The following is a 13,662-nucleotide window of genomic DNA, read 5'->3' on the forward strand; positions in this document are numbered from 1 at the left end:
GATCAAAAAGAAACTAATATTATTACATATATATAATATATATACAACTATAATTAAGTTTGCCATTATATTAATAATATTGATGAATAGACATGTCTAATGAAGGGACATGTATCTCCCTTGGTTCATTTCTCATACAAATACAAGAGGACGCTGCCATTTGGAAAACACGTACCAAGATTACAACAATGTTATTACATGTGTAGCAGTCCTCAAGAAAACAACATATTTGGCCCTGGTTTCATTACTTTATTTTCTATTCCTCGAAAGGCCATACAGTCAAACTCAACACTGGGATATGTCAAATTCTTGTAAGTTGTATTTTATATGATTTTTAGATCTTTCATTAAATGATATTATAGTATTCTAGATGGTAGATAAATTGCATATTTCAAACATTCTCATTCTCTGATTTGGTTATGTAACATTTTATAGTTCTCATTCAAAACTATTATATTATTGTTTTTCTTTTAAAAGCTTCCAACCAAAACCAGTTGCCAATCATTTTCAAAGTTTCTAATTGAGATAAAGCGTTGTGCAGCTTGCCACCAACAAGTTTAATAATTTAATCCATAACCTTTCACCCTGTGCTCTCAACCTACATACAACAAGATCTTTGTGATTAGAAGGTATTCATTCATTTTCAAGTCAAAATTGCTAAGAATCAGAAATCCAGTTTGACACATTACCAATTTATATTTTTAAGTCCCCCCAACACCCTCTCTCCCTTCTACTTCTTGGAGCCGTCTCCCACTCGCACTTCCATTTTCTTCGATGGTGGGGCCCAGGACCTCTTCACCCTCCACCTCAGACAACTCCTTCACCCTGATCCTTTCACTGATGTTGTGTGTTCCTTCATGTTTGATTGCCTTACTACCATGTTTTGGGAGTCTTCCCTCCTCTCCTTTCCCTACTACTCGTCCTCTTTTTCTTGCAGCCCCAGATGCAAAAACATCAGTCATTTAAACCAGTGGTACAATGAGGAGTGCAAGTCCTTCCACCACTCAATTCGTGTTACCTCTTCCATCTATACCCTCACCTTCACTTGATTAAAACTCTCCTATGGCACATTTCTCCACCATAAAAAGTGATTCTTCATCACGATGCAAGGTAGATTTCTTTCCACCACGCTTCTACAACCCCCCAAGTCCTTCTAGTTCACTATTTTCCCCCGTTAAATACCCCTCCCCTCCCCCCCCCCCCACACACACACACATTGGAACCCAACTCTTTGTTCTTGGACACATCGACCCTTTACAATATTCCCAACCAACCCCCCATCCTATTCACCCCCAATTGCATTGCATATTTTCAACTTCTCTAACATTAGCAAGGTTGTCAGATCCATGAGTAGTAGCAAGGTTGCAGATGAGGAAAGGTTCTAGGCGAAACTCTTCAAGCTTAGCATTTTGGTTTTGTGCCCCTTCCTCACAATGCTCTTTAACAAGTTGGTGCGTATTGGCTTCCCCCCTTCTTGGTCACGGCATATTATTTGTCTGATTCACAAGACTAGGCCAATTTTAGATCCCAACAACAATAGGACCGTTATGGTTGGGCACACAATCTTCAAGCTTTATGCTACAATGTTGAACACTATTCTCTCGAAAGAGCTGGACAGGCTTCATCTTTGAACAAGAGGGCAAGCGGGTTTCCAAGCAGACTTTTAGAATATGGACTAGATTCTAACTTTATGGGCTATCATTAAGGAGTTTCGGCATCATTTTGTGAAGGTCTATTGTTGCTTCGTGGACTTTCGCATAGCGTTTGATTTTGTTCCCCAAGAAATTCTTTCTTAGAGACTTAGAGACATGGGAATATCCGAGATTCTTTTGACGGCCATCATGAGACTATATGAAAGCATTGTGGACAGATTCAACACTCCAGGGACTTTTTAGGCCCTATACAAAGCACCATCAAGATGAAGTAGGGTTGTCTCTCCCCCACTTTATTTGGAACATACATTGATGAGTTGGAGGCTTTCCTTCGAGAGCACTCACTCTAGGGTGATGGTTGCCTCTTACATCAAACCTTGATTTCCATTATCTGCTTTGCGGACAACGTAGCTCTCTTAGCCTCCTCTCTAGAGGGTCTTCAACGGCTTCTAGATGACCTGGCTTTGTTTTTGTAATTGACGAAAACTAGTGGTCAACCTAGGTAAGACTACGATGTGATGGTCTTCAATTGCTTGAAGACCTCTCATCTCCACTTCTTTTTGCAAGGTGCCGAGTGCGAGACGTCTTCTTCCTACACATATCTGGGAGTCAAGTTTTTTGGTCCTTGTTTCATCATGAGACCCACCATTCAACGCCGCATTAACAAGGGGTGTGGTTTCCTTACTTTGGTTGAGAGATAGTACTTCTACCATCACTTTCTGGACAGCATGTCCAAGTTGGCCCTCTTGGACACCTCGATCAAACTGACGAGCTTTACGGTTATGTGGTCTAGGGGCCTTCTCTTTTGGAGTTGGATTGGGCTTTGGTGGAGAGGGTTCAAACCCTTTTGCACGGGCATATCATTAGATGTTCACCAATCTACTACTCATAGTATCAATCTCGCTGAGTTTGGGGTGCATCCTCTCAGAATTGGGGCCATTTTCGACCTAGTTTGGTTTCTTCATTGTCTTCGATGCTTTGCAAATTTGACTGAGGGGTAGTACATATACTCTTTCTTGGGCTATCGTTTCTCGGAGATGATTGCAAGCGCCAACTCCACTGGTCAGGCTCAATGTTTTTATGCCTAGGCGTCTTCTTCATTGAGGTTCGCGGCGATGAATATAGACCGACATTCCTCTTTTCCAGTATTCCTTGGATGCTCCTGCTCACCTAATTCCATCTCCTTAGGAGTTGAATGGGCGCGTTAGGATGGATACTTAATAGTATATCCGTACGACTTGGATCAAACCCCCAACGGGGTTTCAATTGAGAATGGCCTTCTATGCAAAGCAATTTATTGATATACAAGATGGAGTTATTGGTGTCCTCCATACCTCTCTCGACATTGGACGTACACACTCTGCATCTCCTTAGGCTCTTTTAGAGTGGGCTCTCATCAGCTTCGTATTCAGGCAGATCATCAGATTGATTACGAACCGTATCTGTCAATTTTGTGACATGGGAGAGGCTATTTATTTTCGATTTCCCCATTTACTATGAGATCAAGGATGCCCTTCTATGTTGAGCAATTTATTGATATACAAGATAAGGTTATTGGTGCCCTCCATACCTCTCTTAGCATTGGTCGCACACACTTTGCATCTCCTTAGGGTGGGCTCTCATCAGCTCCGTATTCAAACAAATCATCAGATTGATAGAGAGGACCAGATTTGTCACCTTTGTGACATGGGAGAGGTTAAGACTGAAACATACTTTGTTTTCCATTTCCCCATTTACTGTGAGATCGGTAGGAGGTTCTACTCTCTATTCAAAGAGTGCCTGTCTCTCTCATCCTTCTTCAAGTTCACCGACCAATGATGCTTGGCCCTTTATCTTCCGGAGACCACAAGGCTTCAAGACCACACCTTACAGATTCAGTCTCCTTCAAGACAGACCACAAATAGTTCATCACCTCCTTCTCGTTGGTCTCTCTGGCTCAAGGTATCAAGTTGTTGCTTGGTCTCCCTACTTTTGGGCATGCCAGGTCTATGAGGCCTAGCAGGAGTTACATGAACCAACAGATCTCCACTTCTAGCAGCCCTCAGAGATGACATAGGGCTTCCTCTTATCCTAGGCCATATCCTTTGATTTGAGATTTCTTCTTTGTGGTGAGGCACGGCTAGCTTGTTGTCGGTTGCCACTCTCATCTCTTGTTTGTCTTTTGCTCTGCTTCTTCCCCATGCACCGTTTGGTGTTCCCTTTGTCAGTTGGCTCCTCTTGGTGTGTTCTGCCAATCCCTTAGATCCTATTTGTGTCTTATCTATCTTATCTTAATGAAGAAAAAAAAACTTCTATCATACCATATTCATCTCTTTATCATTGTCCATATTTTCCTAGAATAATTCATAATGCATTTATGGTGAATTTTATTGTTTTGCTTCAAGTCTTGTTACACGGAACTAAGAAGCTGAGCATTATAATAACATCAAAGATATACTTCATGATGTGAACTTGAAAACCACATTCCAAGAACACATTTATTAATGAGTCCTTTGGGTTCTATATTCTTTGTAACCTTTCTAGCCTCCTGATTACTTCTAAAACTATTATTTGAGAATAATAAATTTATATAATTTGTATCATTTGGCCAAGCCAAAGAGTCTCATTATTAATGTGCTTAAGGACATTAACCCAAGATATTCACTATTCAATTAAAAAATATGAATATATCACAAGAGATAAATAGACTGACAAGCATTAATCGACATATGATTAATCTTGATTCATTCATTCACTAACATGTGTTTCCTTTAGGACGAAACTGTTTTCTAGCAGATGTCTTACTCGTCCTATTTAATAATATAACAAGCTGTGTAAATATGCCCACAACATATTATAGATTGCCAACCTAATCACAGATTTAACAGCAATGGTATTCAACTTGTACAGGATTCGTATTTTATCACAGTATTTGTTTGAAATCACAGTTTTTCATATCTGTTTCAAATACATCTGGAGGTTGACTATCCATTATCAAGTCTGAGATTTTAGCAATTGAACATAAAGCTGTACTGAAAATTATACATCAGGTAACCAAAAGATATTATCTATCATCATTCCTAGATATTAACAGCATTATAGTTAAGTCTCAACACAGATCTCCAAATATGTTCAAGATCTCAGTGAGTTAGTACAATAAAATATCTCAAGAAAAGCCATAATCAAACAACTTTGGCATGAAATGGCCCCTGTCTAAGTATTGAACCTTCTTTTTTTATTTCAACAAGAAGGTGATTACCAGTTCAGAAACCAGTTGTGAAAATAACCCGATAATCTTTTCAGTAATACAACCACCTTGTATTAATGCCATATACATTTTTGAATTTGCATTTTACCACGTGAGCCTTAAATCTAATCTAGTTAACCATTTTTGTAAGGTAACATAAGACTTAGAGGGAAAATAGCAGAAAGCACATCAATATCATATATACCTGTGGCAGGGAGAAGGACATTTGTGATTGTTACAACGAAGCTTCTTCCCACAAACCTGAAGACATTTACAGTCAATTCTAAATTATGTAAACAAAAAGCACAGAATCCAAAAGATAGTACTAAAGGCAATGATGAATGAATGCTTCTCAATGAAAACGGATTTTAGGAATAATATTCATAATACAATGTCAGACACTAATTATGCTATGCGGTCACCTGCAGTGGGATTTAGCATTAGATGTTATACCTCCGTGCAAGGGGCACAATCTCCACCACAACAACGCCGCTTGCAGAAATGACGCCCACAGTCACGTAACCGCTGGCATCTTCGTTGACAAATTAAATCTTCATAACAGGGAACCTATTCATTTAAATTGTCAGGTAATTAATCATCAATCAATTAGGTTTAATGGACTCCATAGCACAGGCAAAATACCAAATATAGCCAAGTGCCAAAGTATGGTTCTAAGAAATTTCTTATATGGTAGAGGAATCCAACCTGAGGAATTTCATGTGCCATTTAGAAAAAATAATAATTGAAAAGATATTGCATGTAATATTATATTGTTTGAAAATTATAAACACCTATTAAGTAAGCAATTTGTCAATCAACTGTGAATAACCACAACAATAATATTATTATTTGTTTTTATGTAGTAACCTGCTTTAAACAATTATCTATTAATCAAAAATTCACTCCATGCATCTGAGTGCAGCCTTATACTTCAAAATTAATATGTAACACTTACACTCAAGAAAAAAGGCAACTACTCCAAATTAATTTAACACCTCCCACTTCTAAGGCTACACCTTGTTAAAGTCATATCTATTACGTTTTCCAATCATGTGATGTATAAAATTTATCAAGCATGGTATTAACAGGTGTTAGCATTTTGAATGACACCTTTTTACGTAGAAAAGAACAGAACAGTGTGTACAGTAAACTGTCCTTCAAATTGGTGGAGGGAAATTTCTTCTTTTATCTTTGCTTTCAGGGAATAATGGCATGTCACTTTCCCATAGATTTGATTATTCATTGATGAGAGACAACTGCAACTCAAAGCTAAGACACAGAATGTTGCACCTTGTGAATCAAAAAGCAACTTCTGAAAGTCTCTTTAATGCTTTAAGCTGCTGATTTAAGAAAAAGTCCTTCCACTTTATTTTTGCAAATTCTGAGAGAAAATTTGAAGGAATAAAAAATGTTGTATACTGCTCTTACTTTACTGTTTTCCTTCCTACAGCTTTTGTTCATGCTGAGAGAAACCAGTTATTAAAAACTGAGAAGTTTACTGCTGTTGTTTCACGAATAAACTCTGCTAAAAATATTGCTCTTGAATGTAGTGAACACTATTGAATGTCTGGAATTCTACTGCTCATCCAATACTGTGGCTTGCTGTATAGCCACAATGGAAACAAAGAGTCCTTTAAATTAAAAAATTTGCTTCAAATTCAAGAGCCAACTCTTCTCAACATAGCCTTTGCGCTTTAGAAGACACTCCTCACTCCAGATTTTCTATTTTTTCAATTCATTTTTTTACCAGAACCTGCTGCTGTTTTTGAAAGGTTCTAACCTTATAAAAAGAGACACTTTTTCTGTGGCTGGGACACTTTTTCTGTGGCTGGGTAGGCCAAAAAAAATGTTTTTCATTTAGGAGTGTTAATTTATGCACCTTAACATAGGAAATTCCAGCACCTTTACCACACAACAGAAGTCTACAACAAGAACTTTATTTCAAAAGCTTATTTACCTTGGCATGTTCCAGTACATTAATTTTATTTGTCTTTAAATCCCTTTTGGAGAGCCTTGTGTTTCTATTTTGATGCATGCCTCCGCATTTTAACTGTTGTCTCACAGCACATCTATCCCCTAGCATGCGCACTAGTTGTAATACTTTTCAAATACATCTGCTTGGTATAGATGCATACCTCTCTCCTAGCACACACCATTGCTCTATCATGAGCCTTTCTCATGCACCACATTCTCTCAATGCAATTTTCTTTTTTGCATTCAAGCACCAGAAATTCTGGAAGTTGCTGAGTAGGGATATACCTATGCTTCCTGGTGCAGATACAAAACTTTGATGTCTTGTTAAGGAGTGCAGTGGAGCATCTGAGCACTGCAAATACTACCTTGTCAGCAATATTTCCTTAAACTGCTTAACACACTTAATCATTCTTCAAATGTGCACCTTTCTTTCCTCCTTGCCTTAGCCCACACTTCTCCATTGCATGCCAGTACATTAACCAAACATTTTAGTTTCAAAGTAGCTCTATGCTTTGGTGCCCACCAATTTTCTACTTTGCAAGATTTATAAAATTGATCATCATTTGTAAAACCCCAAACTGAACTAATCCAAAATGTTTACCCCTTTTTCTCCAACTAGTTTGTTACAAAGTTATGTTCAATAGATTGAATCATAATTGGAACACTAGCCGAGTACTCGGCAAGTTTCAAACAATCGCTGAGTTTTTTAGCTCAGCGAATTTTTCACTTGCGAATTTCAATTACTTGGCTGGGGGAAAAACTCGCGGAGACAATAGCCTGCACGCTGGCCCAGCAATATAGGGCAAAAAGTATGTTTTTTGCAATGCCAATTACATTTATGCATTCTAGAGGCTTGAGGTGTGGAAAGAAGAAGGCTTGAAGGCATTCTTAGGTGATTGCAAGTGATTCAAGGCAGATTTGAGTGGATTTGTAAAAGATTCTAACCGGTTTTAGAAGACAAATCTCTCTCCAGGTAGGTTATTTTTATCATAGTTGGAAAACTTTTTATAGTTTTAAAAAATGTTTTGTTTTGTTGTTGCTTGTAAATGAACTCAAATCATTTAAAAGCATTTTAACTCTATGTTTGAATCATTTGAAAGCCATTCAGTTCTATGTTTGACAATTTTTTTTTAAGAATATGTAAGATTTTTTAAAAACAAGCCCAAGTTGTTCGTTTAGTTTGTTTAGTTCATACTCATAGATCTAACTTCTAAGTTCTAAGTTCTAACTTTGTTTATTCGTTTTTTTATAAATTTATGTGTAGGGCAGCGGTTAAGCATTAAAAAAAAATGACAAATCCGCAGGAGGAGTGGCCACAAACACCATGCCCATCTGGATATATAAGCACTCGGCCTAGAAATGCAAGAGATAAGGCATGGTAGTTTGCCTATGAAGCTCCAAATTATGTTGAGAAGGTTATATGTATTCCAAGTAAAAAACTTATTTTTGAAGGCCTAAACCACTTCAAATACCACCTTGCAAGCATAAAAAAAAATGATTCAAATCCTCGTCTCAAAGTAATTGAAGAAGAAAAAAGATTCATCAATGCCCTACTTGCAGCTGCTTAAGAGAAAAAATTGAATAAGGAGAGGGCAAAATTAGCTATGAGGGCAACCATAGCTGAACCTCAAGGAGCTCCTTTTGATATGCAAGAAGAAGAAGAAGCACTTGAGAACATAACGGAATCTTTTCGTGGCCTGTGGATTCGCAAAGAAAGTGCCTCTATTGTCGGTTCCACTTCTACATTTCCTAGTTCTTCATCACCATCTACATCAAGGATAGGGAGTTATTTTGTGTCCAAGAACAAAGCTGGATCACAACCATCATTAGAGGCCACTGGATGGAACAAGGAGGTGCATGAGCAAACTAATATTGCAGCAGCTAATTTTTGGTTTTTCAACAATCTCTCAATAAATGTGGTTGATAGTCCCTACTGGTTGAATTTGGTGAACGCAATTTCAATATCAGGCAAAGGGTACAAGCCGCCTTTCTCGCAAGGATTTGAGTGGAAGGTTAGTGTTTTATTATTTACTAATTTAGTAATTGTGATTCACTTCAGTTCATTGTTATATTTTAATTCTAAATTGTTATTTCTTATTTTTTACTAACACTTTATTACACCTAAATTTTGTAGTTTGCTTGACAATGCGGTTGATAGGGCAAGATTATTGATAGAAGACCAAAAGAAAGAGTGGGAGAAATATGGGTGCACCATTTTATCTGATGGGTGGACAAATGGAAGAAGTAAAACCATTATTAATTTCTTGGTTGCTTTCAAAGAGGATGTGATGTTTTGGAAATCTGTTGATGCCTCCAACAGAGTGAAAAATGCACACATTGGCTTTAATGTTGGAGAATATTGTCATGGAGGTGGGAGTAGAGAATGTGGTGCAAATCATCACAAATAATGCAGCAGCAGGTAAATTTATTTTTTTATGTTCAATATGAATCATGAATGTAATGCTATGGTATTGTTTAATTTAGATTTGATGTAAATATGAATATGAAATGTTTGTAATTAATTATTGATTTTTTACTAATCTTTTAGGTAGAATCCTCCAAGAGAGGCATCCCACACTTTTTTGATCACCTTGTGCAGCACATGTCCTTGACCTTCTTTTGGAGGACAGGAAAACTTGATTGGGTGAGTCCAGTTGTGGAAGATGCTAGGCGAGTCACCAAATATATCTATAATCACCCATGGGTTCTCAATCTGATGAGAAAGGCACTAAAGGCAAAGATTTGGTGAGACCCACTATGACAAGGTTTGCAACGGTGTTCTTGACATTGCAAAGTATTCTCGACCACATATTGGCTCTGAAAAAAATGTTTGTGTGTGCCGATTGGGTTGCTTCACCTTACTCAAAGAAGCCTGAAGGAGAGGCTATGGCATGGATAGTCTTTGACAATAGTTGTTTTTGCAAAGGCTAAGGAGATTGTGGAGGTAACTTGAAGAATCAAAACATTATTTTTTTAGTTGATTCAAGTTTCATTATTAATTCGTAACTTACTATGTTATTAACTAATTTGTGTTTTTTCAAATTACAAATGTAGATGTCCATGCCCCTGCTTAGAGTCTTGCGCATATGTGATGGGCAACAATCCCCAATAGGAGGTCTTTATGAGGCCATCAATAAGGCCAAAGAGGCTGTTAGAAGTTACTATCATGTGGACAGACTCAAATTTGACCCCATTTGGGAAATAATTGATAGGAGGTGGAACAATATGCTCCACCATCCCATTCATGCAGCAGGCTACTTCCTCAACCCCAAATTCAGGTACTATGATTGTCCTTGAGATTTTACTAAGACTTCGTTTTACTTTACTTTTTAAGGTTGTGTAGTAAGACTTGATATCATTTTCTATTTGTTTTAGGGCTAATGATTCCTACTCAGATCCTAACGCGGAGCTCATGGAAGGTCTCTCTAAATGCATTAAGAGAACAATATCCAATGAAGCAGAGAGAGACCTTGTTGTGACCGAACAAGTCTATGTGGAATCAAGGAGTAATTTATTCTCTTCTATGCTAGCAAAGAGAGCAAGAGCTACTCAAGCACCAGGTAAAGCGTCAATCTTTAAAACTTTTGCAAACTGATAAGTTGTGTTTTCTGATTATCTTTTTCATTGCTTTATAACTTATTATATTTCTTTTTTGCAGATGGTTGGCAAGCAAGTTGGGGTGGCAATACCCCCAATTTAAAGAATTTGTTGTTGGATACAATTGTCTAATTGTGTGTTCTTTTTGATGTTACACAAATGTCATATCAGTTGTTAATCTGTACTTACGGAGCTCACTTGGTCACCAAGAAAGTTTTTCTTGTTTATCGAGCATTCCTAGAAATTACTCTGCAAAGATAGTGTCTACCGAGCTCACTTAGGCGTTGAAGCAAATTATAGCAGGAAGCAGTGTTAACCAAGTTCTCATGGTTAATGAAGGAAATTTGAACAGAGTTAGTATTAACCGAGTTCTTGCCAAAGGATTTTTGCAAGTTCACAATGTTAACCAAGCTTCTGTTGGTTAACATAGGGAATCGTCTTAGGACCAGTGTTTACCGAGCTAGGTCGACTATCAAAGGATTTTGTTGATTTGGGATATGAAGGTTAATTATTTCAAATATTGATTCCAGCCGACTATGGTGATGTTTATTGGTCATTGTAATTTGTAATTGAGCCGACTTGATAATCTGAACGATATAAATATAAGGTCAAGTTGAGATTGTAGTGTATGGGAGAGTATGCAAGTGTATTGATTGATTGAAAAGGAAAGTGTGTGAGCAAACTTGAAGGATGGTCAAATATCCTTGTGGAGCAGCAAAGCAATATTCGATTAGGAAGGATCTAGCATGAAGCAAAACAAAGATTTGTAATCAGCAATTCAGTTGCATCTCAATCAGGTCATTTCATTGTTACTTTCTTACCATTGTAGCAGTGATCCAAAATCTCTTAACAGAGTTGGTTTAACAACCAATTGTAAATCCTCTAACAAGGTGACAGTTCCATTGAATTGTTTTAAGACCTCTTGCAAGGCCACTCCTAACAAGGTGATTAAACCATCTAACAAAGTCACACCTAACAGTGTGTTTTGTAACCTTTAACCAGGTTGGCTCCTAACAAGGCTCACTTCAAGAGAGTGAAAAACAGTAACTAGTTACATTGGTGGTTTTTCCCATATTGGGTTTCCACGTTAAATCTTGGTGTCTCATGTGTTCATATTATTTCTTTTATGCTTGTAAGTTAATCACTGTAAATGTTTAAAATTAGTTAAGAGTAACTCACACTGCATTTACGGAGTTACAACATTTTTCGTGTGTTTACCGAATAACAGCAGCAATCAATTTTATTGTTAACATCCAAGGGATTTGAAATATTTTTGTGGTAACTGACTCACCCCCCCCAGTTACTCCATCTATATTTCCAACATTTTGCTCTCAAAGTCCTATGCCAACCTTGTAACGCATCCTATTGTGAGCGCAATTGGAGCTTATTTGAGTCCATCCACACAAAGAAAAGAAACAGAATGACTCAAAGACAGTTCAATGACTTTGTTTATGTGCACTATAATCTTAAGTTGCGCATAAAAAGGGCACAAAAATCAGCACTACCTAGTCCACTTGATCTAAAAGAGATAGATCCTTATTCTGATTGGACGGCACAGGAGCCAAGTCCATTGTTTTCAGAGAATCAGATCGTTGATTTGGAGAGGCAAGCCATGGAGGGGGGTGTTGTAACAGATCTTCATTTCACAATGGATGACATTTAGGATGAGGACAATGATGATTCAAGCTCAGAGGAGGCATTACCAGTGCCACATATAGGAGATACATCCTCTTCCAGGGCGTCGAGCCAATGAGTAGGGATGTCAAGCGAGGAGGTACAGCCACAGACTTCACAATCACGTAGCTCAGACCCAATCCCAGTGCGAGACACTTCTTCGAGGACTAGACCCCCTCACTTTCCTACTAGTACAGCTGGAAAGAAGATGTGATTGTATTGATGTATTTAGTATTTACTTCTAGTTTGACAAATTGAAACTATTTGCTATTTTGCTTCCCGCCATCAACATTCCGCATGACAGTACGATTTTGTACCCACTATGCATATATATATATATATATATATATATATATATATATATATATATATATATATATATATATATATATATAAACTCTACTTGTTTCTTTTGTGTTCTCTTTAATTAACTTATTAGATGCATCTTCTCGTTAAATTTTGCAAAAGAAATGTATTTTTAGTTAAATTTCAGCGGTTTTTTTAGGTTCTCGAGTTTTCCTGAGTTTTTTTTTTAAATAGCCGAGTTTTTCCCTATTAAACTTTTGGGGGGCTTGGCGAGTTGTTGCCGAGTCCGAGTTTTCCAACTATGGATTGAATGTAGAGTTTCAGATTTATATTTATAATCAAGAAGCCTGAAAATCATATATTTTCATGCATTTAAAATGCTAAGAAGATACATTCTAATCTGAGACAAGATTCCATCATTCAACTCGTATAAGAACTTAATTGAATGAGCAGTATACCATTAATGTATAAAGTTCAAACTGTCCTATTTATTAGAAGAAGAATAAAGTATAATTACATACACAAGGAAGCCCTTATCTATAATGTCCACTCACTTATTTGCCCTAGGAATTGACCTATATCACAATTGCAACATACTAGGGTTAACTTAATTGAATGAGCAGTAAACCATAAATGTATAAAGTTCAAACTGTCCTGTTTATTAGAAGATTAATGAAGTATAAATACATACAAAGGGAAGTCCTTATCTATAATGTCCACTCACTTAATTTCCCTAGGAATCGCCCTATATCACAATTGCAATAGACTAGGGTTAACTTAATTGAATGAACAGTAAACCATAAATGTATAAAGTTCAAACTGTCCTATTTTTTAGCAAAATAATAAAGTATAAATACATACACAGGGAAGTACTGATCTATAATGTCCCCTCCCTTATTTGCCCTCGAAATTGCCCTAAAACACAATTGCAACAGACTAGGGTTAGTGTTCACAATTTTACCACATATAGGATTTCTTCAATTATATGATTTGTAACTTATAATCTTGCATTCACCACGTGACACAATGCCAACATAAATATATACACACACACACACACACACACATTCAATAATGACAACATTATTCACAAATAAATCAAGGATTAGACTAAAGAGAATATATCTGTGAATTCCAATTAGAGAAGATGAGGAGTAGGGAAATATAGTAGGGTGCCCTACAATTACAGTTCTCCCTCCATATAGTCCTCCATTCTTCCATGGTTTGAGTTAA

The 13,662-nt window shown here is 37.1% G+C and overlaps 1 protein-coding gene across 2 annotated transcripts in view; it reads right to left on the minus strand.

The window, feature by feature from the left end:
* The window catches only part of NFXL2 (NF-X1-type zinc finger protein NFXL2), a 133,489-nt gene that overhangs the window by 87,439 nt on the left and 32,388 nt on the right, over nucleotides 1-13,662 (minus strand). For both annotated transcript variants that reach the window (XM_089793043.1, XM_089793044.1), the window contains exons 3-4: nucleotides 5,332-5,445; nucleotides 5,084-5,139 (exon numbers count right to left, since the gene is read on the minus strand). In XM_089793043.1, coding sequence (XP_089649169.1) covers nucleotides 5,084-5,139; nucleotides 5,332-5,445 — 170 coding nt within the window. The remainder of the gene's footprint in view (nucleotides 1-5,083; nucleotides 5,140-5,331; nucleotides 5,446-13,662) is intronic.

The sequence above is a fragment of the Cupressus sempervirens genome, chromosome 7 (genome assembly GCF_028749045.1).
Source record: "Cupressus sempervirens isolate cs-2001-9-10 chromosome 7, ASM2874904v1, whole genome shotgun sequence".
In the NCBI taxonomy this organism is placed as follows: Eukaryota; Viridiplantae; Streptophyta; class Pinopsida; order Cupressales; family Cupressaceae; genus Cupressus; species Cupressus sempervirens.